Below are 24728 nucleotides of genomic sequence, written 5' to 3'. Positions count from 1 at the left end.
AGTTCATATGACCGCATTATTGCCAAAAAGACTGAGTATCAGACTAGGGGTGGGGAAAAAACTACTGTGTTAGAAAATATGGTGATCTAAAAGAAAAATGTAGGTCAAATCAGAAATTTTTACATAGGCTCCAATAGGATTGTGAATTCGTTTCCAGAAATGTTTAAACTGTTGTTTTCCACACAGACACATCAGAGACTTTGTTATCAGCTCTGCAGGGAATTCAGTTTACCCAAGCTCCCAGGCTGGTACAGCCAGATTCCCAAAGATGGGGATAGCAGAGAGTGAGCACTGGGGAGAGGCCAACTGGATGAATTCCTTGCACCAGGACACACGCCAGCCACTTGGTACCAGTATTCAGGGGATTTTATACACCAGTGTCCCAACCCTCCCCTCCATAAATGTAAATCACACACTGGATTATTAACCCATTCCTCTGGATTAATAGTTGCTATGATTCTTGCAATTGTCTGCAAGGAACCAAAAAGGAGAAGTTCAAGCAAGTTTGGGATGATTCCCTTAAAAATATTTTACTTTTTGGACCCTGGAAGAGCAGGAAAACAGAGAATTTTGCCTGCAGCCATCTTGTCTGTGAACATGAGAAGAGGTGTGGGTTTACCCCCACCATCTGCCAGTTCCTCTGGAGGGGTGTGAAGGAGTGAAATTACAGGCTGGGCCACACTACATATCCTGATTACCTGACCTGAGCACCTGGGCCTTTAAAACCTGGCCGCCAAAAGAGAGACTGAGGGGTTCTTTGACTTCTGCCTACATTAGTTGTCTCCGAAATTGGGATTTTTGAGTCCTGGGTAGCCTCATCATTGTGGTAAGGGAACTTCACAAAGAAACCTGTCTGCCCACCTGGGGCCAGCTGGCTGGCACAGGCTCTGAAAGATGCTTGAGTGTTTGTGGCTTTAGGCATTTTTCTTCCTGACACATCTCATCTTTTACTGCCCTAAACTCACTTTTTTTGCAATCACTTTAGGTCATTCACAGAAGGCCAACTCCACTTTGAAGATGGAAATGTTGTAAATGCCAAACAACCTTGTAGTTATTTACATGCAAATTTACACTGTATCAGTCATTTACATTATAGCAATCTAAACGATAAGGTCAGAATTAAGCAAAAGGTCAAGAGTCAACATTTTCTGCCTGAAACTAATGTTCCATTGAAAAATATTCAACTAAGCTGAATTCAGGTAGCAAAATTGATATTTATCATATTTTCCTCAGATATCGGGCATGTAGCCTCCAAAACTACAATGAAATTGCTACACACTGCCTTCCTGTGGCTCCTGGAAATATTTTCAGTCCAAGTTTCAACATAAAAAGAGCAGTAGTTCCTGTGTTCCATTTACAAAATAATCCTCTCCCTCAGCTCTTCAGAATATTCCGCTAATTTCTTCACATTCTAAATCTTTGGCTATCTCTAGAGGCTGCTACTACTCATAGCACAATAAACAAAGACAAAAGTGCTTTGATTTTGATGGCACAGGGTCAGATCCTAAGGCAAGGTATTTTACAAGCAATTTTTAAAAACTGGTGATGAATGCAATAAATAAATATATTTACTTGTGCCACTCCCCTTCCTGACAATATACATTTATTCTCTTTTCTTTGTTCCTTTGTATTAGTAGCCTGTAATATTTTAGAATCTGGTCACCTTTTTTATCCTCCTGTCCTATTTCTGAATTGCTCCTTAGTGCTCTTATGCAAGACCAAGTTCTTCTTCCTCCCAGTTATCAAACAAAACTGTGTTATAAGAAGGTCCTAATTATCTTCAACCTGTATTTCCATTCTGCAGTATTTTAGTTTTACTTTGCATGAACAAATTCAGATTTATTCACAAGTAAAAGCAAGAAAATATCTGTGTTTGCTTAATTTTTTCCCTCAGAGACAAGAAGAGCCAGTGAATAAATAAATTGTATTCATTGAGAATCAGAGTACATTTTCTGAGTTAGTGGCAGTTCTCAGGGAATTAGCTGTAGCAAATTGTTCAAGTTTCACAGGGCACTGGGCATGGGGAAAACAGTGGTAACAACTAGAGAAGGGAAGATTTGTCTCCCTCAAGGAAAGGGAGATAGAGAAAAATAATAAAAAACATTTGCTCACTGAAAGAGGTGTACCTAGGAAAAGAAAAGCTGAAAGAGCATAACAAATATCAGTGGCTAACAAACAAGTAGCTTCATCTAACTACAAAAAAAAACCCAAACAATTGAATTTGGTGTAGCAGTGGGACATCATAAGGCAGTATCCCTGCACTCGCAATATTGCACACTGATCTGAATAGAACCCTCCCTCAAAAACACGTTAAACATTATAAGCAATTTAGGGAAAAAGAATATGAACAGGAATGAAAGAGCCCACTACATAGATTATATATATAGATATATATGTATGTATATATATAAAATGACTGATTATACAATGATTCCTGGTAAAAGGACAAAATCATAGGCTATAATAAAAATTGCTGTAGGTACCAGAAAAGGGAGGATCTATCTTGTATGATGTCAAAAGTTATGAATGGTATGGTGACTATTAGGGTAAAATAAAAGTTGTACAATTATTTTACTCTGTGGGAAGTATTTGAAAAGAATATGTGAATTTTGGGGATATATATAAATTTTCAAAGAAGGGACCAAATGACCTATTAAATTTATCTCATTTGGAAGATTCTGACAAATACATCCAGGAATGAAATGTCATTAACTTCAATATCATCAATACTTTGCAATAAAAGAAGTTATCTGACACCTTGCTCCTGTACACAAAAAATTAAATAATTAATATGCACATTTTCATTGCCTGAATTATTTTGGACGATTACAATTGCTTATATAATGGGCATCTTTGGAGCTAACTTGGTACAGGCAATGCTGTACTTTGATTTAACCGTCTCACACAGTATGCTCTTTGGAAAAGTTATCAATATACATGTTTTCATTTCACTTTTTGTCCTTAATTTCCTTTTAAGTAGGTGATTATTAGAATATATATAAGTTTGTTGACTATTAGGCTAAACATCAAGTATTCAGTTATGCAGTACCTTGGAAAAGAAATAGATGAGCCACTACACCAGAGTTGCTGCCCCAGTGGGTTCTTAGCACATCTTCAGACTGTGCACTGACTCTCAAATTGAGCAATTTTGTGTGATGGTATTCATTGTCCTTTATCACATCCTGAGTAGTGCAATACAGTGCAGAAAGCACTTCCATCTCCTAGGGAGAGAAATTACTTTTCATTCTCTGTGTGAATAACTGACTATTTAGGTCTTGAATTCATCTACCTTACCTTTCGTTTGCTAATTAGAAGCCTGCTCTAATAGGTACCATCTGCAGGCAACTTAGAGAGACAGGCACTGTCCCTGCAGGGTGATTTGATTGCTCTCCCCTCACACACTGTTGAGGATTTGAGAAGGACTTGGGAGGTTCCTGCAGAGATAGTCTTTGACAACTGCATTCCTAAAACAAGCATCTCAGCTAAATGCCTGAAATTATCTGGAAAGGGCTCTGTGGCATCCAGTTGATACAACTTCAACCATTTATGTCTGTGGACCCAGTTATGTGTCCATGATTTACTCAGTCATTAGAAGGAGAAAGTATCTCCTGGCAAGGCTAAATCTACTAGATAGGTGTTGTACAGGGATGGGATGGGTCATGCTTTAGGGGTTTCTGTCTTTTTCTGTCAGTGATAGAGTGTCTGGAATAACCACCTCAGAGCAGGGATGTAACTTTTAGATGTATGAGAGAAATCCAATACTAAACCATAAAGGAAAGTATCAATTTGGCAGCTTAACAGTCATCTTTTTGCCCAGAAGGATAAAATAGGCAGCAGGATGAAAACTTCACTGTAATGTTATGTGAGTGTCATTTGAAGTTATTAGGCTCCAATTTGCCTGAAGAGTGGGAAAATAGCTCAGTCTTCATTGCCATTAACTCAATTACTTCCAGCTGTACCACAGATTTTATGCCAGAGCACTGAACATTCACTATACAAATTTTATGTGATGAAACAGGTAGATTAGATACTAACTGAATAAATTGGAACTGAAATTTCAACTTAATTGTGATGCCATGATAAAGGAAAAAAATATATTTAACTGTAGATACTTTGAGCCCATTAAGAGAAGAGATGGAGAAAGGACCAGTATTGTTTAACTATGGGATAAAGAGGACAGGTTAAGGAAGATTTTAATGTCCTCAAGTCTTGATCATCTGAAAGAGTCTGCAGATGATCTGATTATCCCTTGCTTTCTTAATCCTTGTCTAAACCCTAGTGGACAGGGAGAATGTAAATGTTGCTTCATCCCTTTTAATATTTTTTCCATTGCATAACAATAAAAATTATTACAATATTTTCCTAATAATCTCCTTTTAAGTATCCTTCCCTCCCCTCCCCTCCCCCCCATATCATGCTGTTTCTCCTAGATTTCCACTGATTTCCATCTCGTGCTGTGTCTTTGTTGTGCTACTTAGCTGATTACTTCAACCTCAGGATAGATTTTTGCATATGTCTCTAGTCAGTAGAATCCACCTTTTTTCTGGTCATTCCTTACATGTGAGAAATATTTTTTTTGCATACTAGGCCAGAGCCCTGGTAGAGCTGTAGGCCATAAAAGATGTCTACTAAATAGGGTTGCAAAAGAGTAGTGTATCCTGTGGTAATCAGAAGTGATTTACTTATTTGAAAGTTAATTATTACTTCCATAAACTTTTCTTTAAAAATTAGTATGCAAAAATCCCTATTTATGAAATAGAAAACTCTAACTATTGTCTAACCCATTATTAAATTATTTTATCTGAGACCATGTGGATTCAGAAGTAATATAGCAGAGAAAAAGGTGCTTCTTAACATTTTTTCTTGCTGATGATATTTAGAATGGGGTTCCTATATTTGCATATTTCACCAGCTGCAAGATCTTTCCCTTTTCCTCCATCAAGTGATAATTTCCTTTATGTTCAGAGAAACACCTGTCCTAGATGGTTTGCACAACACAGAAGCAAGAAATAGCAAAAACTCACTACCTAAAACAATCCTACATAAAGCTTTTGAATTTTTTAATCTCTATCTCAAACTCATATTCTGTTTGTTTCATAATGATCTGATTATAGGTGTTTTTGTTACCAAGTTCAAATATCTGCATGGTTTGAAAAGTGAAACTGGAAATAAGTAATGCACTCCGTTTTATAGAGGCATTCCAGAAGATGGTATATCATCTTTATATAGACAGTTTGCAAGTAAAGTCAAGCTTAGAAGAAACTGTAATGGTTCTCAAATGACTAGTTGAAGAGAATAAAAAATACCCTCCAGAAATTCTGCTTCTATATTGCAAAGAATTAAGCTATTTGAAATCGAATGTAGTCTAGACATGAAATTCTCGTAGAAATTGCCATTTCCTAAAGCTATTCCTTTAGGTTCTACAAATATTGCATACTGCTGTCTTGAAGTGTAGTGCAATTTCTATAGCATACAACAACATTTTAAGACAATGCAAGATAAATAACCAATGAACGCTGTCACTGCTGCCTAGAATCACCATTATTATGGGTCTTCCTGAATGTATTTTGGCACTAGCCTTTATGACTCCAACTAGTTCTTTTCATGTCTTTAACATGTATATTGCTAGCCTGGGAAAACACTTACCTTTTCTACACTGCTTTGCAATCCAAATGAACTGCTACTTTTGTACCTTTCAGAAGTCATTTAAATTAGTTCCCCAAGCAGGGGAAGCAGTTCCAAGGCAGTTTATAATGCAGATTTTCTTTAAGCCTGCATTCCAGCTGTGTTAGATGTGGAAACTTACTGGTATGGGAGCTAGCAGGTAAGCAACCTCCTACCCCAGTCCCTCTGAAAAGTCTTGGTTTGTTTTTTTTTTTTTTAAATTCAAATTCAGGTAGTCATTTTCACACAGAACATTTATGGCCTACTTTAATGGGCACTTTTCTCAGCAGGATTAGTAAATTGGACACTTATTTTTTAAAGGTAACAGACAATAGGGTCTGTTGCTTCAAGCATTCATTTAAACTGAGATTCTTATTTATTTAAATAATGCATAAAGTGCATAAAGGCTTTTTCAGACTGGACTTAAAATTACTTGTATTATTGCTCTCAATATGGAAATCACAAGCAAATCTGATTTCTCACTCTAGAAGAAAGAAGTAAGAAGAATCTTCTAATAGTTTTTGCATGAGGGACAAACCACTTCTAGATAGATCTAATTAGAAATGGATACTGATCTATTCCTGATTTCTTCAGAAGCGATATGTAAGCCAGCAATAGGGAAAGAAAATAAACAAAAAAGGCTTTTGGAACCCTTGAATTTTTTTTTGCAATACAGGGTAAATATTAGTCATAACCTTTTAGTATCTACATTCCAAAATTTTCTTCCAGTGTATTAATAGTTATAGCAAAGCCATAAGGAGTTTTAACTCTCCTTGGCTTTACAAGCAGGCTGCGGGGGGGGGGGGAAGGCAGACTCACCAGACAAGTTTTGAATGCTCATGAAATAGAACAGATTCTACTCCAAGAAGGTCTTGGAATCAAATCCTTGAAATCAGTCTGAATCAAGTTGATACATGCAAAGGTGATGAGGACAAAACCCCTGTAAATCAACTACACCTGTGGAGGACTACTGGATAGGAACAATTAGGTCAAATATTTTTTAAGAGAAAACACCAATCTGTTCTAAAAAATTAAAAACACCTATCAGAAACTAGTGGGGAATATAGCAGTCCTTAAGAAATGGATCTAGTCCACCTTGATGACTCAAACTGTGTTTCTCACAGTTGGAAATAGAAGAGGCACTGATCTCCCTGCTTCTGCTTGCTGTGCTCCAGTAAACGACGGCTGAAGGTACTTTTGGCTGCCCACATCTGTGCTACCTGTCTTGCTGCCCTTGTAGAGATCTTCCAGCTGAAAGACGCCAGGGGACTGTAACTCCTCCAGTCACCCCAGACACAGATGGCAGAGCTTATTCCCAGGTACTCTCCTTCCTCCTTCCTTGTTCTCATCTGCCTCCTTTTGCACAACGTGCTGTGCAGGAATAACCAGAAAACAAAGCCTCCTACCCCGTGAGCCTTGTGCATACCTTTGCATGGGGCAGTGATATGTTTCTGTGTTTGGGGTAAAGGCCAAGACTCTGAACCAAAGACAGTTTTTGCTAGTCAGTATTATCTGTCATATTCTCTACCCTGTATTATACCCTGTAATGGCTAATAAAACCATCATTATTTTAGAAAAAAAACTGGGTGGAGAACATTAACATGGATTTTGCATGTCTACCACATGAATAACACCCAGGTGGATTATATTTCCTTAACAGAAAATAAGTGTTCTGGCCTGTAAGACACATTCTGGTACAAAAAAGTAAAGTCTATCATCTGAGAACAAGAAGACAGATTTTTCTGAGATCCAATGCTCCTGGTATCCTAAATGACAAGAATTAAGGAGTCCAGGGAATGCTGGTAAGTGCCTCTTGTACTCTCCAGTATTTACAGTGGCAAAGTTGGTTAAGTTCCTGTTCTCTGCTGTTGTGGTGAGGATGTGTGCTTCTCTCTCTTCTTCTCAAGTGTGCTTTGAACCTGTCCACTTTGAAAGAATCCTTTCCCAGATGACCACATCAGTGTACATGAATAGGCCAGTTGGCTTACTCTTGCTAAAGGCATGATTCCAAATGTTGACTGTGTTAAGGAATGTGGATTCATTGGAATAAATCTGCAGACATGCACCAGTTAATTATCTGTATTGTTTGGGTTTTCCCTGATGACACTTCAGGATGAGATAAGCTTCAAAAGCATCCTGTGCTATTGCTGTTGGTTTAAACTGGAGTTTATGTTCCCAAACCTTTTTTCACTTGGGCTCTTTGAGGAGGAGAGTCTCTCCCTCTGCTCATTTGTTGAAGCTGCTGTTTTCATTACGTACATGTAATAAACAGGAATATATCTTTCTTGACATAAACCTATTTCAGATCGATTTTAGCTTTCACATTGGAAGATACAACTTTAAAATGCATTGGCATAGAATGACATAAAAGACAATGAAACATGAATGGCAATCAGGTAATTAGGAAAATTGTTATTTACTGATTTTTTCAATGCCTATTGTCATGGTAGCTTGGCAAGGGATTAGAAAGATTTAAATATAAATTAGGTCTGTCATTCTCAAAATGAAAACAAGCTAGTTATTCAAATTTGTATGGAAAAAAAAAAAAAAAAAGGAAAAAGAGCCTTTTGTGTTGCCTTTAAGAGCTTAGATCTGAGCCCTGGAAAGCACTGAGTGCAAGCCACATTGTAGGAGGCCTCCCAGGGGAGTTATGTTGCTCCTCTTAGTATTTTCTTAGCTTGCACAGAGAAGCACAAGTCAGAGGTAGCCTTGCATATGCAAATATGCCAGAAAAGAAAAAAATAGTAACTGCAGGAATGTGATGCTGTGTCCAAACTAAAGGGTCTGCAGAGACAACAGCAGCAGAACTGCTCTGCAAATGAGGTGTGGGACTGAAACCTCCCAGTTTGGTCAATGGCAGCTTTAGGGCTTAGAAGGTGCAGTGGAGAACTATTCCACCCTGAGAGCATCTCAGGTCCCAAAAATAGGCCAAGCAAACTAAAAATGTCCTATACTGAACAAATATGCTGCAATTTTACATTTTTTACAGTTTAAAAATCAAGGCTGGTGTCTGTATTTCATTGTACCCTGCAGGTAAACTGCTTTATTTGGAAAGAAGGTAAGCGCTTATTTGGTCTCCATTGCATAATACAGACTTGCCCACAGAGCATCAGATGCCCCAGAGGACAGCAGGAACTGTCAGTGGCTTGAACTCCTGTATTACAGAAGAGGACTCTGGTGCATTCAGGACATACTTCCACCTGGAAAGTTTATGCACACGTAGGAAGGAAAATACTTTCTCAGGTTAAACAACAGTATCCTCCCAAACTCCCTGGTTTTCTTGTATGCTCCATGTACATCCTCAGGAGGAGCTCACTGACTTCCATGTCTCTTCCCCAGTGCCCTGGTTTCATAGTACAGAAACATGGTGACAAAGGCTAGAATGAGAGCACATGTATTCAGGTCAGTCCCCCCACACAGATGCTCAGATAATAAGATTTAGGATGTCTATATTATGTGCTTTTTGGTCGGATCTCTTGCAGACTCCAGTCCTAGAAAAAGATTTACAACCTCACTAGCACCTAAAGTGACTCTCAAACAAAAGAGGACACAAGTGATAGTTGCTTATAATGTCCCATCTCTATAGGTAGTTGAACCTCAGATGTGGGGGACTGGATGGAGTTTAGCCATAGTTCTCAAAAAACCAGTTTGAATTCTTTAGGCTGGATCTGGCAAAGAACTGTGGAAAATATTTAGAAAATCTTGACTAAAGAGGAATAAGTGGTAAATCAAAACAAAGGCAATTGACAAAGTCATTCCTAAATGAGGAAAGCAAATCTTAGATGTGCTCAGGGCATGCCAAATGCATTTGGTGCTAACCAGAATTATCAGTGCAACTTGAGCTTCCATAATTTACCTGCAAGAGACACAACACTGCCCAGGTCTGACTGCATGGGAAGGCAATGCTCACCAATGGCAAGAATCCTGGGAGCAAGCTAGGGAAGTCAGCTCCATCTAAAGGGCTGAATGAAAAGAGTGCCCAGAGTAATGTAAATTGGAGGATGGGTTCTGTCCCATGGCCATGGTGGGTAAGCATGATACAGAAAAAGTCCTTCTTCCTGGGGATTGTGGAGGTTAGGATGGTACTTTGGAGAAATGAGGGTTGGAGATCGGGATGCGCTGGAATTGAGAAAGAGAGAAGGACTTGAGTGAAGGGTGGGCTTAGAAAAAGGGGATATGGTGTGTGCAGGGTAGGAGCTGACATGTGTGACTAAAGCTCAGGGGACAGCTGCTGAGAGACAGGTTACAGGTGCCTTAATGACTTGCTCTGCCGAGAGATGAAGTGGCTGGTGCCAAGGAGGTGGGATTCATCTCAGTGGAATCAGACTAGCAGAAGAGCATGTAATGTGTAGTGAGAAGGGAAGTGAGATCCCACATCCTCAGACAAGTCCCCTGACTCCCATCACTCCACTCCATGCAGCCTCAGCCTTGCAATTCATTCTGCCAAAATCACAATGTCGATTTTTGCTGCTCGTTAATAATGGGATTAGTTCCTCCATGTTTTATTCTTGGATTAAGTGAGTTCAACCCTTGCTTACACTGCTTGGAAGCTTTCCACCAGCTTTGCCTTTGCACATTATGCATCCTACTTTTTATTTATAGTGTATTGTGGTTGTTGAAGATCTTTACCAGCTTCTCTTAGTTCATAGCTGTGGCTGTTCTATTATTTAATCTTTCCTTAATTTGTGTTATATCAAAGTGAAATCAGGAGCCACCCAACAACCATACTCTTATGATTTGAAGGAGCACAGACATGTTTAGCACCAGGTTATTGGGCTGAATCCAGCTCATTCAGCAGCAACTGGAAATTGTTAATGCCTGCTGACAGGCTGGCAGCTGTGGGGCGTGATACTGGTGGCTCTTCTCCAGTTGCTAATGGACAGATGTCCACCTCATAAAACACCAAACAAAAGCAAGGACTGTTGCTGGCAGCCTCAGCAGGGACACATCAAGTGGGAAGTGAGGCTGTTCTTACACCGAGCAGTATCCACAAAGAAAAGCCCAAGAGCACCGGAATGAACAATTTGCAGGCCACCCCTCTGTGAGGCTTGTTGTGGGGATAGGAACCTTCTCTACCAGCAACTCTAGGTCTTGTTTTGAAATAAATATATTGAATATATTGATTGTATTGAATATTTTGATGATAGAAGCCAAGGGGATGTTGCTGGTCATTGGAGACAAATTGGTAGGTTTTAACGAGGTGTGAAGAGTGGTTTAACTATTGTGTGCCTCTTTTCATTTTGTTTCCCATATCTCTGCAGACCCATTTTTGTAACTCCTCGGGCTTCTTGGCTTTATTCTATTCTGCACCATCACTTCCACCAAGTACAGTAATGATTCAATGGTTCATTCAAAAATTGAGAATTAATTCCCTTTATTATTTAATACTGCACCCAGAAGAGATGCTTATTCTGGGAGGAAATTCCTATTTGACTAGGGAAGTGAATGCTGGACCAGCAGACGAGTGGTAAAGATGCTGGATGGTAATGCTGACTGTAAGAATACTGTGGAATGGATCCTGCATCATAAAGATGCCACATTACAGGAGAGAAAAACACTGCTACTTGTGAAGTGGTACAGCTACAGCCTTGTAATCCATGGCTTGGGCTGAAATAGCAACTGCTACCATGAGTGTCTCTGCAGCAATTTGACCTACATAGTTTAATTACTGTTTATCTTATTTTCCTTGTTTTTCTGGCACATAAAGCTGGCTGCCTATTTTCCCTGAAAAGACAGCAGGTGGAAGAATTTAGCACTAAAACATATTTTAGCACTGAATTTGAAAATTCCAAAACTTAATTTTAATTTATTTTTTTAACTTAAACCAAACAATATTGATTTAAAGTTCTTATGCAAAAAAAGAGTAACGGATATACTAGCATGTTACTGAAGAATGATAATGTGAAAATGTGTAATTTGAAAAGTTCCAGTCCATCTTCTTTCTTCATCATAGCAGACTGCTTTAGAATATATTTTCCCATAATTTAAAAATAATTTTATAAATTAATTTTTTAAACAATTAAAAAAAAAGAATTATTTTAAATTTTTGTTCTACAGTTGACCTTTAAAAAATAAGTAGATAGCTGAACATTCTGATTTTTTTTTCTGATTTGGATGATTTATCATTATATACACTTATGTATGACATCTAAAATGATAAAAACCTATAGAAATGACTGCCTTGAAACTGAAATTGATTCCAAAGTCAAAATTGTTTTTTTACCAGGGAACATGAAAAATAGTTTTTAAATTGCAATATTGAAAGTAAATTGCAATACTGAAAGTATAGCAGAGGGTCTACAGCTCCAAATGACTCTAACGTGTGGCACTGGCTTCCATCCCTGTGGTGTGGGAAGCCCTCAATCAACCCATGGTGCTGTGTGGGCAAAATCAGAGCTGGGAGTTTAATGACAGAGAGTGGTTTGTTGTTTAATTATACAGCTCCAAGGGTCCTGCCTGAATCCCTGTGAGAACAATCAGAGGGTCCAACGTGGCACTCAGCCCAGTGATCTCCAAGCATGGCAATCTTGGTATCTGCACTCCAGCACAGGATCTCTTCTGTGACCTTATTTCACACTCTGTGTGAATGCATCACCTGGGGGTCCTCTAGATTCTGGCAAAGCAGAACATAGTTTTGCTCTCCCCACACCATTTTTTTTTTACCTCCATTAGAAAAATCCCTGCTACATTGAAAAGCAAAATTAAGTCAAACTGTATTTCTTTATTTTAGAAAAAAAACCCAAACTATTTCAAAGAATTTGTTCAGTAAACTAGAGAACATGGTGTAAGACCTCTGACAAGTAATGTGTTGTACTACTCAACTTCAATCAGCTGTGTCAGGAGACACCTTTCATCAACTACCCTATAATTATGCTAAGGCTTTCACCAGAAGACAAATCCCAATTGGCCGGGCCAGAGCCCTGCCTTTCTAGACAAGAATAATAATTTTGTCCACTCACCTGTTCATTCATTTCAGCAAGTCCTGACCTGTGGACTCGTTGAGGTGAGTATTTACTGATTATTTTTATGCTGTTTAAATTTTTACTTTTTTTAAATTCAAATCTCACAGAGGGAGGGTAAAATTTAATAGGATTTTCTAGAAAGATTGTCAGGAGTTGTGAGGTGGAACAACCACTTACTTGTGTTACACACATTGAACTGTATATATCAGCTGAACTGACACTATCAGCTGGTTTTCTCTCAGTGTATTTTAACTTCCTATTTTCAATACTAGTGATGCATTGAACTATTACACACACAAAAAATTATTAACTGCATATATATAGCTGTGAGAGGTATTGAGTAAAATCTATGTCCCCAGACAAACAAAATTGCTAAAAAAACCTTATTTTAAATAAGTCTTTTTTCAAGCTTTTAAGGCTAAGTCCTTAGTCTAGGCAATTTTTCTTAGGAGGAGGGAATAGGCTTCCTTTACAGGTATGAGTATGCTCATAGGGATTTCTCTTTCTTTAGGAATCTAAAGTTTATAGGTATGAACTTACAACTGGGAAAATTCAATATGAAGTTGCTTCTCCCTAGTGAATGCTTCTAATCAGGGGTGAAGGAAAAGATATCTGCACGTTTTCAGCCTTTGAACTCAGGTAAATGATATGGTGCAGTGTAATAGTTATTTTTTACATGAAGCCACAGGCAGGCACGACAACCCACAAAATTGCTGTGTCAAGAGGTTTGAGTCAGAGTTGCATGTAAGCAATGGAGCACGTGCTGGGTAATCTCACACAGGTGAGGGCTGGCAGGGGTATCCACTAAAGCCTCCCAGGATGGAAAATCTGAGAGGGAGTGAGGATGTGGGCAGTGAGAGCCAGGCCTGACTGCCGAACAATGTCCAAGTCCCAGTTCCCAAGTGAGTGGTCCAAACTCACTCTCCCAACATGTTAGATGTTAAGGTCTCTAAAAACCAGTAGACATCACTGTGTTTCTCAGCTTTGCTGTTTAGTCAGTTTATGAGGGTTTGCAGGTTGTCTCAGTGAGAAGATGAGGTGGTGGGGTCAGGTGTCCCAGTTGTTGTCGGTAGAGAAAGCACCAACTTTGCCACCCTAACCAGTGGCAGGCCCAAACAAAAAGAACTCATTTCCTCAGCTCAGAGCCACAAGCCCTTGCTTTCAGTTCCCGTGCTGTAAAGCCTTTTCCTAAGGCTTTCTCCAAGGGTTATGCTAATGTTCTTGCTCAGGCAGGCCCAACTGCGGTCCTTTCTTCTTTTCAGTCGAACTGTTAATTCTCTGCATACCCGTTTCCCAGAACAATGCTCGATAAATGCTAATGTCTCCTTAATAAATCACCGGTTTTCTGCATAGCTTTGTACTCACTTTTGTTTTGAGATTTTGACATCTGTTTACCCATCTCTCCCACTTATCTCCAGGGATGGGTGGCAATTAGACAGGCTTCTAGGTATTAGTAGGTTTATCAAAATAACAAAAGGGTTGTGAAGGAACAGCAGGTGAAAAAGAACACAGTACGAAAGAGAAATTACTCTTGAGGCAAGGCTTATTTCTTTACTGCAGTTTCATATTTTTCTGAGATTGTATTTATTTATATGCAATCATGGGAGAAAGGAATATGGAATGAATTGCATCCCAGGAGAGGAAGATTAAAAAAGAGAGCATTCAGGTATTGCAGAAGAGAACTTGAAATGTCATACCGTGAAGACATATGTTAATGTACAAACTGATATGAGGTTACTAATACATATTTATTTCCACAAATAATTGGCTTTGAGGACCCCTTCCCCTACTACCCCCCACCTCCTGTTGCTCTAGCAACACACTCTATAGAGTGTGGCTACTGAATATCCAGGAACAATTTCATCCATGTAGGTTTCATTTACCCCAGGGGTGTTTCTGCTCCCTTTATTTGAAAGGGAACACCATTATCGTCTTTCTTGAAGATTCTGTTTTTTTCTAAGAAGGACGGCACAATTTTGTGGCTCAAACAGTTTCAGATACAGAATTGACGGCTGTGTTAATTTCAGTACTGCAGTACTTCGCAGCATTATGCAGAAGTCTGTCCTGGTCTCTTCTCCAGAGCAATCTCACCTTTCTAAAGGCACAGTTACTTTTGTATAGTGGACATATTTATTTTTCTTTCATAAATCCTAGATGAGGGTAATAGTTTCTTGAAGGGGAAATATATTTTTAACACAGATGTGAAATGAAACCAGTTTTGTATAGAAATGTACTGCAGTTATTTCTGTGCTGCATGTTGGCTTAGAAGGCAAGAATATATATTTTTATGTTTGGTTCAGACTTCTGATTTTCAAAATAGTACTCGTAAGGGAGATTATGATCATTAAATGCTTACTAATAGTGGAATATAATCCTCTGTATTATGGCCCCCCTTTGATACTGTCTACACACTTGTAAGTATAATATTGTTTTGTTTGGAAGAGCTCCCTGAGAAGATCTAGTAAAGTGCTTAGGAAGCCTGTTCTTGTACTGCAGCATGCACCGTGATCTACACTACAGCCCATCTTTTGCTGTCCAAAAGATTTTAAAATTATGCTGGAATATATGATGCTGAAGAAAATATGACACTGGGCATCTTAAGTATCCCTAGTGGGATCCTTAAATATCCCTAGTGAGTGTTGGGCCAGGTGACCTTTAAAGGTCCCTCCATAACTCAGACCATTCTATGACTATGAAAATTTGGCCTCCTACTTTGAGAAATAGTCAGAACAAAGAATAGGCTGAATATACAAACCCAAAGAAAATTTGGATTGGGCCTTTTGTTTGTGATTTTTTTTTTAAGGCTTCTAATTAAAATTATTAACGAGGTTTCAGCGTAATAAAGTAAAAATATATTTGACTAAAAAAAAACAAACCCAAGTAAAACCACTAGATGCTTTTAAAAACTGAGCTGCGATTTGCCCAGTATTCTAAATTAGGATAGCAGTGGTGTAGTACACTGATCCAAATATGCTTCCAGGTTATTCTTGCCTTTAATTAGCTATATATTAATAATCTATATTCATGGTAAATATAAATTTATATTTTTATATTATCTATTTACTGATAATGCATTTTTCTTGCTATAGAGAATGTTTGGGCTTGTTTTGCCACAAAATACTAGAGATTCAGCAGACAGTTAACATTTTTCAGGATAGTCTTAGTGAGATAAATTACTTTATAGCTACATATAATTAACTCTTTATTTTGTCCCTGATTCCTCTGCAATGAAAACTGTCATTATAAAATCCAAGTTCTACCAAATCTATTTATACAGAATACAGCAAAGGAAATTTTTCTAAGTACTCTTGGAAATGTGTTCAGGTAGTTTATTTGGCTAACTTGCTAAAAAACAAACTGGAACATCAATTAAGAGGCTGTTACGGCATTAAGAATTTTTATAAAATTAAGAATTAGAACTTGAAAGAGAAAAAAAAGAGAATAAAAAGTATAGATATTTTACGAAATACATGAAAGTAATCCTCGAACACTGCAGCAGTCATCATAAGAGTATGAAAATAATTGGGTAAGTTTAGTAAAAAATTTTAAATAATTTAAATAAAATGAGGTAAAACCATATCTGTAACTCATTTAAATAATTAAAAAGTTGTTTGGCTACTTTTGCATAGGTATTTTTAAGGAGGGTTGTCTACAATGTGGATGCTCAGTTCCTGATCTTTACATCACGGGCGTGTTTTGGTTTTTTTCCACAGGCAACAGTCAGGAATGCTGGCAGAAATTTTCAAGAGGTTTTTTCAGGTCCTCCTGTACTCATTGGCCTGTACTCAGGAATGGGAGTAACCAATGATGAAAGAGATGATTTGGCAGTTCTTGATGATAAGGACAGCCACAGCATTGGGGTGTAGTTTGACAAGCATCTCTTAAATCAGACATGCTGACTAAACCAGCCCGTTTTGCTGGTTCATGTACCTAATTATAAAAATCCCTTCCTCTCCTCTATATCAGCTGTAGTATTTTCAACCTCAACAATTCATTACGTGGCCTCATTAACAGTTGCTTTAGCCCAGCTGAGGAGAATCTGCTGAAAAGAGTGGAGTTTTAAAACCACTGTCAAGATCAGTGCTTACCAAATTCTGACTTTACAGAGATGTGAAGCTTAATGCACTTGTAACAATGAGGCCATCCTCTATGCAAATATCACCCTTCACAGGTTAAACCTGCCATCAGCTATGCAGCACAGATGGCGCATACTTCCAGAGGTGGATCTTCTTTCTGTGCAGTTTTCTATTCCTCAGAAATGTTCATGTTATCATCACAATATTCGTGTATGTTTGTATTAACTGAATGTCATTGCCTCTTTAAGAAATGGCAAAATTACACAAATGGGGACTGCAATACAACTACAACGTTATTCTTCCCTTTCTTCCGCGGATGTTTCATGACTCTGATCCTTGTTTGTAATGAACAAACAGCCTTTAGCCAGAACATGCATCTATAAAAAGAGCAGGAGGGTTTAATTTGAGGTTACTGTTCCCTCATCCAGAAGAAAGACCCCTCCAGAATAGAATGGAAGGGAACAGGGCCATTTTCCACAGCAGCACCACTGGGTCATCCAAGGACAGCAGAACAGATTCCAGACACATTGATTGTTTTCCAGTGATCTATAAAAAATACGTGTGACCTCGGACAGCCCTTTCCCAGCAGTGTGGGCTGATTAGGGCCTGATTAGAGAAACTGTGTATGGCTGTATCAGTATTGTTGGTAACTTTAAAAAGTGCTTTGGATTCTCCTTCAGGTTTCTTCCAAGTAGAAATATGTTGACATTTAATATATACTTAGTCTGCTCCTCAGAAGTATGTTCTATCTCTCCTTAGGACTTAATCAGTGCTGACATCTTCACAGAAACTAGAATTGAGTCCTTAGACATCTGTACAACTTTACATTTTTGTAACCTTCACATAAAGGACAATACAAAACAACTTTTCCTGAGAACTTAAGTTATGCTCTCTAATACCTTATTTTGTCTGTAACATCAAGAGTTATTTCTACACTGAAGTAGCTAGTGTTTACATGAAAACAAAAGAATAAGGAATAAATCCTTAAATATTCTGGTCCTATCTGAATACTTGGCCATATACCTTACATCACAGCCTCAAGCATTTAAAGACTTAAATGCATAGATTTAAAGAGCTAGATTCTTCTGTCCCGTAAAAAAACTGCAGTTCTACATGCTGACTTCTATATCTATATTTTCTTTGGCATAGGGAAAACACCAGCCAATTTACACACCAGTATATTTTTTTTTTTTTTGTCATTGTGCCATTAATTAATAGGCAATATCATACTGCTGGTGGTGAAAGAAACAGTTAATAAACACATGAGAGGTATGCAATCTGTAATCTAAAATGATAACTACACTAATGATAGTGGCACTGCAAGTGTTCTTACATGTTGTTGTTCCAGAAGATAGCACAGTTCAGTGACACTCACCTTCTGCCTTAGAAGTCATGAAGAGCACACCTGCTTTCGTGTGTTCAAACTAAAACAGTGAAAGTGCAAGACTTTACAGACTTTTGCTTGAAATTCAGTAAGTGTAACTAACACTATTAACATAAGAATATCAGATACTCTTTTTGTTTATTGGCTTAAGTTTAGTATTAGCAGATCTGACTTTAATGTTTAGTGGCAAGTTTTCAACATAAGCCAAACAGTATGAACAGTGATTTTGATGCAATACACCAATCCACTTGTGGGGCAACAAACATGGATTTGTGTGAAATTCAAGGGTATCTATAACACTTCTTTCCCTTTTTGTTCTCAGACTGTCTTTGGTCTAGTGGAACCTTTTCAGAGTCCACCTTTTCAGGGACATGTGGCATGGCCTGAATCTATGACTGTGTAGTTACCAAAACACAAAAGCACACTTGCACTTTCAACCATGTGGATTTCTGCAGTGCAGTTCATGCTGTGAAAAATGATGCAATAATTAAGCCAAGAAAATTAATATGATTTCCTGTAATGCTTAACCTTTACAAATGCTAGATTTGGGAAAATCTGAAGTCAAAGCTTTTTCCCTAGACAAAAGGCTCCATCAATATGTACTTCCAGTCAGGGATACCATGAACAATTACCGTTAATATATTGTCAAGTAATTGACTTTTTGACAAGAACAAGGGCAGCTTTCTGAGTCAACTCATTTAGACCACCATCAAGGAGACTGAAGAGAGTAACATTTATCAGAGCTGTCATTGTTAGGCTGGGATGAAGGCAATTCTTTTAACTATCACATAAAATAATCTGTTAACTCATACCCAGTAGAGTACATCACAGTAAGATTTGCAGGAAAAACATTTCCCAACAAACTGTTAGATTTAACTTTGCATGATTAGCCAATAATAAAAAAATTCTAGCAAAACCAGTAAATGTAACATTCCAAACAATGTTTTCCTCTTTTCCTTTACATTGTCAGCCTCTTACTGAAATCCACTCATTAAAAAAACCTTACAGGAACAAATAATAAAATTTATGTTCTGCAGTTTTCTGACTTCAACAGGGACAAGAAATGTCTTGTAATCAAACGAGGAACAGAGGAACAGTAAATCCAAACTATTCTTACAGCTTCTTTCTGAGGCCTTCCCACTTTCTTATGATCAAACCAATAACATAAAAGATCACTATCCTGGCAAATGCTGGTGTGCATCAGCTGATTATGTGTGAAAATTTATTTAATTTGAATAAGCTGTATTTGCATAAATGGAAAAAGGTTTCTGTAGCATTTCAGTACCGAATTCTTTAAGTTTGTCCTGGAAGTCTCCCGCTGTATTCTCTCAGGAAGAGTCACTTAGGATAATGCAGGAGCCAGGAAGTGAGATGCTGTGGTGTACCTCATAGTTACAAAGAAGAAACATGGAGGCTGGGTCTTGGCTGTAGTGATTATGAGGTGGTGGAGTTCAGGATCTTGAAAAGAGGCAACAAAGTAAATGGTAAGATCATAAACACTGCCTTCAGGAAAGCACATTTTGGCATCTAGAACTCTAGAGGAATCTGCTTGGAAGAATTCCTTGGGAGATGGCCCTGGAGAGAAGGGTCCAGGACCTGACTGATTTTTAAGAATCACCTTTTCCAAGCTCAAAAGTCTCCATTCAGGAAATCAAGAAATGGCAGAATGATCTCCTGGCAAAGCTCAGACATAAAAAGAAAGCACACATGAGGTACTAGCAGGGACAAGTGAACAAGAAATACTATTTGAGCTGTTGGGATGTGGTTAAGAAACCCAGAGCCCACCTAGAGGTGGATCTGGCAAGATGTGTGAAGGCCAACGTGAAGGGCTTCTAGAGGTATAGTAGCAGCAGAAGACAAGAGAAAATGTGGGCCTAGTGCTGAGTGGAGCTAGCAGGAGATCCAGTAGCAAAGGACAATCAGGGTCAGGAACATTTATGCAGACTGGACACACAGAGGTTTATGGGACATAATGGTATGTGCTGAAGAAGGTGCTGATGTCATTGTAAGGTCACTCTTGATAATCTTTGAATAGTCACAGTGATTGGGGGAGTTTCCAAAGACTGCAAGAAAGCAAATCTAACTCCTTTCTTAAAAAGGTTAAAAAAAGGAGATCCAAAGAACTATAAGCTGGTCAGACCAACCTCACCCCAACCCTGGGAGGCTGAGAAAGCAAATAATCCTGGAAAACATTTACATTAGGAACAAGAATGTGATTGCAAATAGTCAGCATGGATTAACAAAGAGAAAATTAGGCCTGTCCAATGTAGCAGCCTTCTCTAAAGGGATAACTGGCTTGGTGGACAAGGGGAGACATTGGATACTGTTGATCTTGATTTTAGCAAGGATTTCAACAGAGTCTCCTGTAATGTCCTCACTGATTAAGTACAAGCTAGATAACTGGACAGTGAAACTGAAAACTGGCCAAACTGTCAGGCTCAAAGGGTTGACATCAGTCCAAGATGTACAGCTGGAGGCCCATCAAAGTCCAGCTGGAAATCTCTTTCTAGTAATGTACACTAAGGCGTCATACTAAGTCCAATACTATATAACATCCTGATTAATTATCTGAACAATGGAAGAGTGTTCCTGTGGCAAGTTTACAGATAATCCAGACTTTGGAATGGTTGATATGCCACAGGATCATACTGCCATTTAGAGGGACCTCCACAGAGAAAGAGGCTGACAGGAACGTCATGAAGTCAAACATTTGAAAACATTGAGCCCTACAACTGGAGAGGAATCACCCCATGCACCAGTACAGGCTTGTGAGCTGAATGGCTGGAATGAAGTTGTAGAGTAGGCTCTGCAAAGTTGATTGGATTGAATAATGAATCTTTGCAGCAATGAAGACCAACAACCTTTTGGGTGCCATTAACACGAATATACACCACCAGCAGGCCAAGCAAGGTGTTTATTCCTTCTATTTATCACTGATGATACCACATCTGGAGTGGTGTGTCCACCTCTGAGCTTCACAGTACAACAAAGCAAGGGCATACTGGAGCAAATCTAGCAAATTGCTACAAAGATGAATAAGGGATTATAGCATTTGTCATATGAGGAGACATGAGAGAGCCAAAATTGTTTAGCTCAGAGGAGAGATGGTTTTTCCCTGCTGTGTGAAATGCATGCAGACAGCTTTTCTACAAGTTTCATCAAGCAGATGCCATGCAAATGAGGTACTGCTCTATAAGCAATTTAAATTAACAGAGGCACACCTTCTTTCCTGGTAATTGGATCTACAATCTAAGTATAGTTTACAAAACTGACTCTTGGCAGAGTTTCTTTCGTTATCACATCAGCAGCTGTGGAATGATGAAATACCTGCATGATTGGTTAGATTTCAGTCCATCCGCTGATTCTACACAAAAATTTGCAGATTCCACTCCTGGCTGAATTCAATAAATACAAACTAAAATATTATTTGCTTTTTTTCTTGAATTTGTCCTTAGAGATTTTACATTGCCAGCCACTCCATGGCCAACTTCATGGTGACCCCTATAATTTTGTGTACATTCTTATCTGTATGCTTACATACTCTATTGCCTCGTTGCAGGAAGTGACAGATTCATGTCTGATCCATTTCAAAATCAGAAAGAATGTAGATTTAGGAGTTACTGCACAGAGAATGCTTTAGCTAGTGAGATTCTGTGTAAAAGCTGATGCCTGTACTGAGGCTATCACCACTAAATGTGATTACACTGTGGGTGTATGGACAGCCCCAGCTTTCCTAATGAACTGCACCCCTGGGCAGACTTTGACTCAGGGCCACTTAATCTGTACATCTCAAATGGCCTGAAATAACATATAGCTAGCCATATACCAAAGTGATTCACAGGTGTTTGGGCCTGTTTAAAAGAGGCCTGGACAGAAGATAGAGTGCCTACGATACTCATTTAGCTCACTGAGCTAAATGAGTATCCATTGATTGGTTTTTTGCAAGTGTAAAGCAGCCCAGGTTTGTTTTATATTATCTTGTATTTTCCCTTAAGGACTCTGTAAAACTAACAAATGAAGGATCAGAACTTTATTTTTATGTAGGTGAGAAATATTATATATACAATGCTGTTGATTAAGAGAAGTCACTGTGAAACTGCTCATTTTTACAGACATCAGTAACTGACACAGCCTGGACTACTTCTGAGCACTTTGATCTATGAGCCACTGTACACTGTTCTACTGCCTCTTTTAAATCTAAGTTATAGGCATAAAACTGACAGTGGAATAGTACAGTTTATTTCTCTATGGTTGTACATTGTTCTTTTCCTTCAAAGGGTAATTGTATTCAACCATTACAATATATTCAAAATAAGAAATGGTACTTGTTTCAAGGTTAGAAATGAAATGTTTATAATTTCTTACTTCACATTTGCTTCTTTTTCTGCATTAGGTCTGAGAAGTTGTTGGAAAGTTTCCTGCAGCCTGAAATGACACAGAGCCTTGTAAAAAGGACACCCCTATTTTGCATCCAAGGAGTATTGCTTAATAGGTATTAATCTGAAGAAATATATTTTACAATAAAGTTTTTGACAGACTACCAACCTTCTGAACACCCAGAGAGCATTTAATTTCAGTCTGATCAGAAGCACCTAATGTCACTGCACATACTACAATGGAAACTGTAAGACTGCAAAGTTTTGGCATCTGTGTTACCTGTACTTATCCTGTAGCATCTGGTGTGGTGTTTGCCACTCTCCTAGTTTCTTGCTGCTCATCTCTGAACATAAGAGCTCGTCCACTTCTTTCTAATTCACCTTTCCTTTCTATCTGGAATGCTCCTACAGAACTTTGCACTGAAAGGACTGGAGTGCAGCTGGACATGAATTTTTTTCCTCTAATTGGAAGCACACTAAAGACATCTGTTGGGCAAAACATCACTCTCTTCTATCCAGACAGGATTGGCTACTACCCTTACAAAAATGAAATCACAGGAGAGGCATTCAATGGAGGACTCCCTCAACTCTCACTGCTGGAGAATCATTTAAAAAAAGCCAGAGAGGACATCCAGTTCTACATTCCTTCAGATGAACAGCTTGGATTGGCTGTCATTGACTGGGAAAACTGGAGACCTGTGTGGATAAGGAACTGGGGATCAAAAGATATTTATAGACAAGAATCCATTGAGCTAGTTCAGCAGAGAGACTTGAGTATATCCGAAGCTGAATCCAGAACTATAGCTAAAATGGAATTTGAATTTGCAGCAAAATCATTTATGTTGGAAACTTTGAAGCTGGGCATAGAAACAAAACCAAATCGCCTGTGGGGATATTACCTTTATCCAGACTGTTATAACTATGATTACAAACAAAACCCACACAATTATACAGGAGCCTGTTTAGATATTGAAATAGAAAGAAACAATGAGCTTAACTGGTTGTGGGAGAAAAGCACAGCACTTTATCCATCTATTTATCTAGAGACAGCCTTAAAATCTTCTAGAAATGCTCAACTCTTTGTTCGCAACAGAGTTCAAGAAGCCATTAGAACTTCCTATGTCGCTAACTCTAGTCATCCCCTTCCAGTTTTTGTATATACACGTCCAGTATTCACAGATGTCTATGAGGAATATCTCTCTGAGGTGAGTGAAGCTAGACCTTAAATAATTCAAATGTATATGGCAAGAAATTACCAGGTGACACTTATTTAGCAAATATACTAACTTGCGTCAGAAAGAAGTGTGCAATTTTGTCTAAAAAATTAAATTAATCCACCAAAGAAATTTGACCAAATGAAACATTAAGAGGTCAAACCTTTCTCATTATATTTATCAAATAGTGTTTTATTCTCTGAGTTGTACTCACATGTAACAAAATATCACAACACTAAGAAAACATATTTAGCACACTTGGTCAGAAGAAAGAAATACAAGTAAAGTCTTGCAAAGAGAAGTAGTAATACTGTGCTCACCTACTACTCGCTTTTTAGGTTATAAGAAAAAAAATACAGTAAACGGAGTCTTTCTTTCCTTAAATAGTCTTTAAAGCTGGCAAAAAAAAATCTGTCCTCAGTTGTACTCAAGTACAAAAATTGTATTTGAGCATGCCATGAGTTAATTAAGGTTAGTCTCTGATTAAAATCCAATCATCTTATTACAGTTCTGGCCATACTTTTCCCTTCACATTTTTATAGACACCCACCCTATCAGAGATATTACCACTCTGAGGTGAATCTCTTCTTGTTGTTCCAGCCCATGAGGAAGGGGAATTTAGAGTCCTGGTGATGGCATTCTATCTGGTGCCCTCCCACATTCCGGACAGAGCATTAGCAAGCGTTGTCCCGAGCTCTGTGAATACGTTCAGGGAGCAAGGGGTGCTGTCAGGGGTCCTGCTGGGATCCTAATTAATAAATCCTATAGTCTTTATATTAACTATTGTTTTTGTGTGTGTGTGTGTGTGTGTGTGTGTGTGGTGCCCTACAGTAACTTGCTTTTTAATTGTTTTTTTCATTATCATAGTCCACTCCCATCCCAAATAGACCTTAACATTTTGCTAGGACTAGGCTAATAGTAGATGCTAAAAGGAGAACTGAACAGAAATAAATTTTCCAAATCAATCTCTGTAAAAGACTAGAGACATTCTCTCGAAAGGGGAGATTCCTGCTGTTGAAAACTCTTTCTCTTGCTACTTTTCTGTTTTAGCA

General features: G+C 38.3%; 1 protein-coding gene across 4 annotated transcripts in view; it reads left to right on the top strand.

Moving 5' to 3' along the window:
* Positions 1 to 24728, top strand: part of SPAM1 (sperm adhesion molecule 1) — a 35922-nt gene that overhangs the window by 5318 nt on the left and 5876 nt on the right. Inside the window, exons 2-4 of one of the 4 annotated variants that reach the window (XM_072921062.1) lie at positions 6840 to 6983; positions 7325 to 7466; positions 22480 to 23667. In XM_072921062.1, coding sequence (XP_072777163.1) covers positions 22702 to 23667 — 966 coding nt within the window. In that variant the 5' untranslated portion in view covers positions 6840 to 6983; positions 7325 to 7466; positions 22480 to 22701. Of the gene's footprint in view, positions 1 to 5872; positions 6984 to 7324; positions 13266 to 22479; positions 23668 to 24728 lie in introns of those variants that run through there. The other 3 variants (XM_002190517.5, XM_072921042.1, XM_072921053.1) reach the window with 3 other exon arrangements.

The sequence above is a fragment of the Taeniopygia guttata genome, chromosome 1A, assembly GCF_048771995.1.
Source record: "Taeniopygia guttata chromosome 1A, bTaeGut7.mat, whole genome shotgun sequence".
Lineage (NCBI taxonomy): Eukaryota > Metazoa > Chordata > Aves > Passeriformes > Estrildidae > Taeniopygia > Taeniopygia guttata.
Note: the sequence above shows the minus strand (reverse complement) of the source record. Positions and strands in the feature narration are given on the sequence as shown.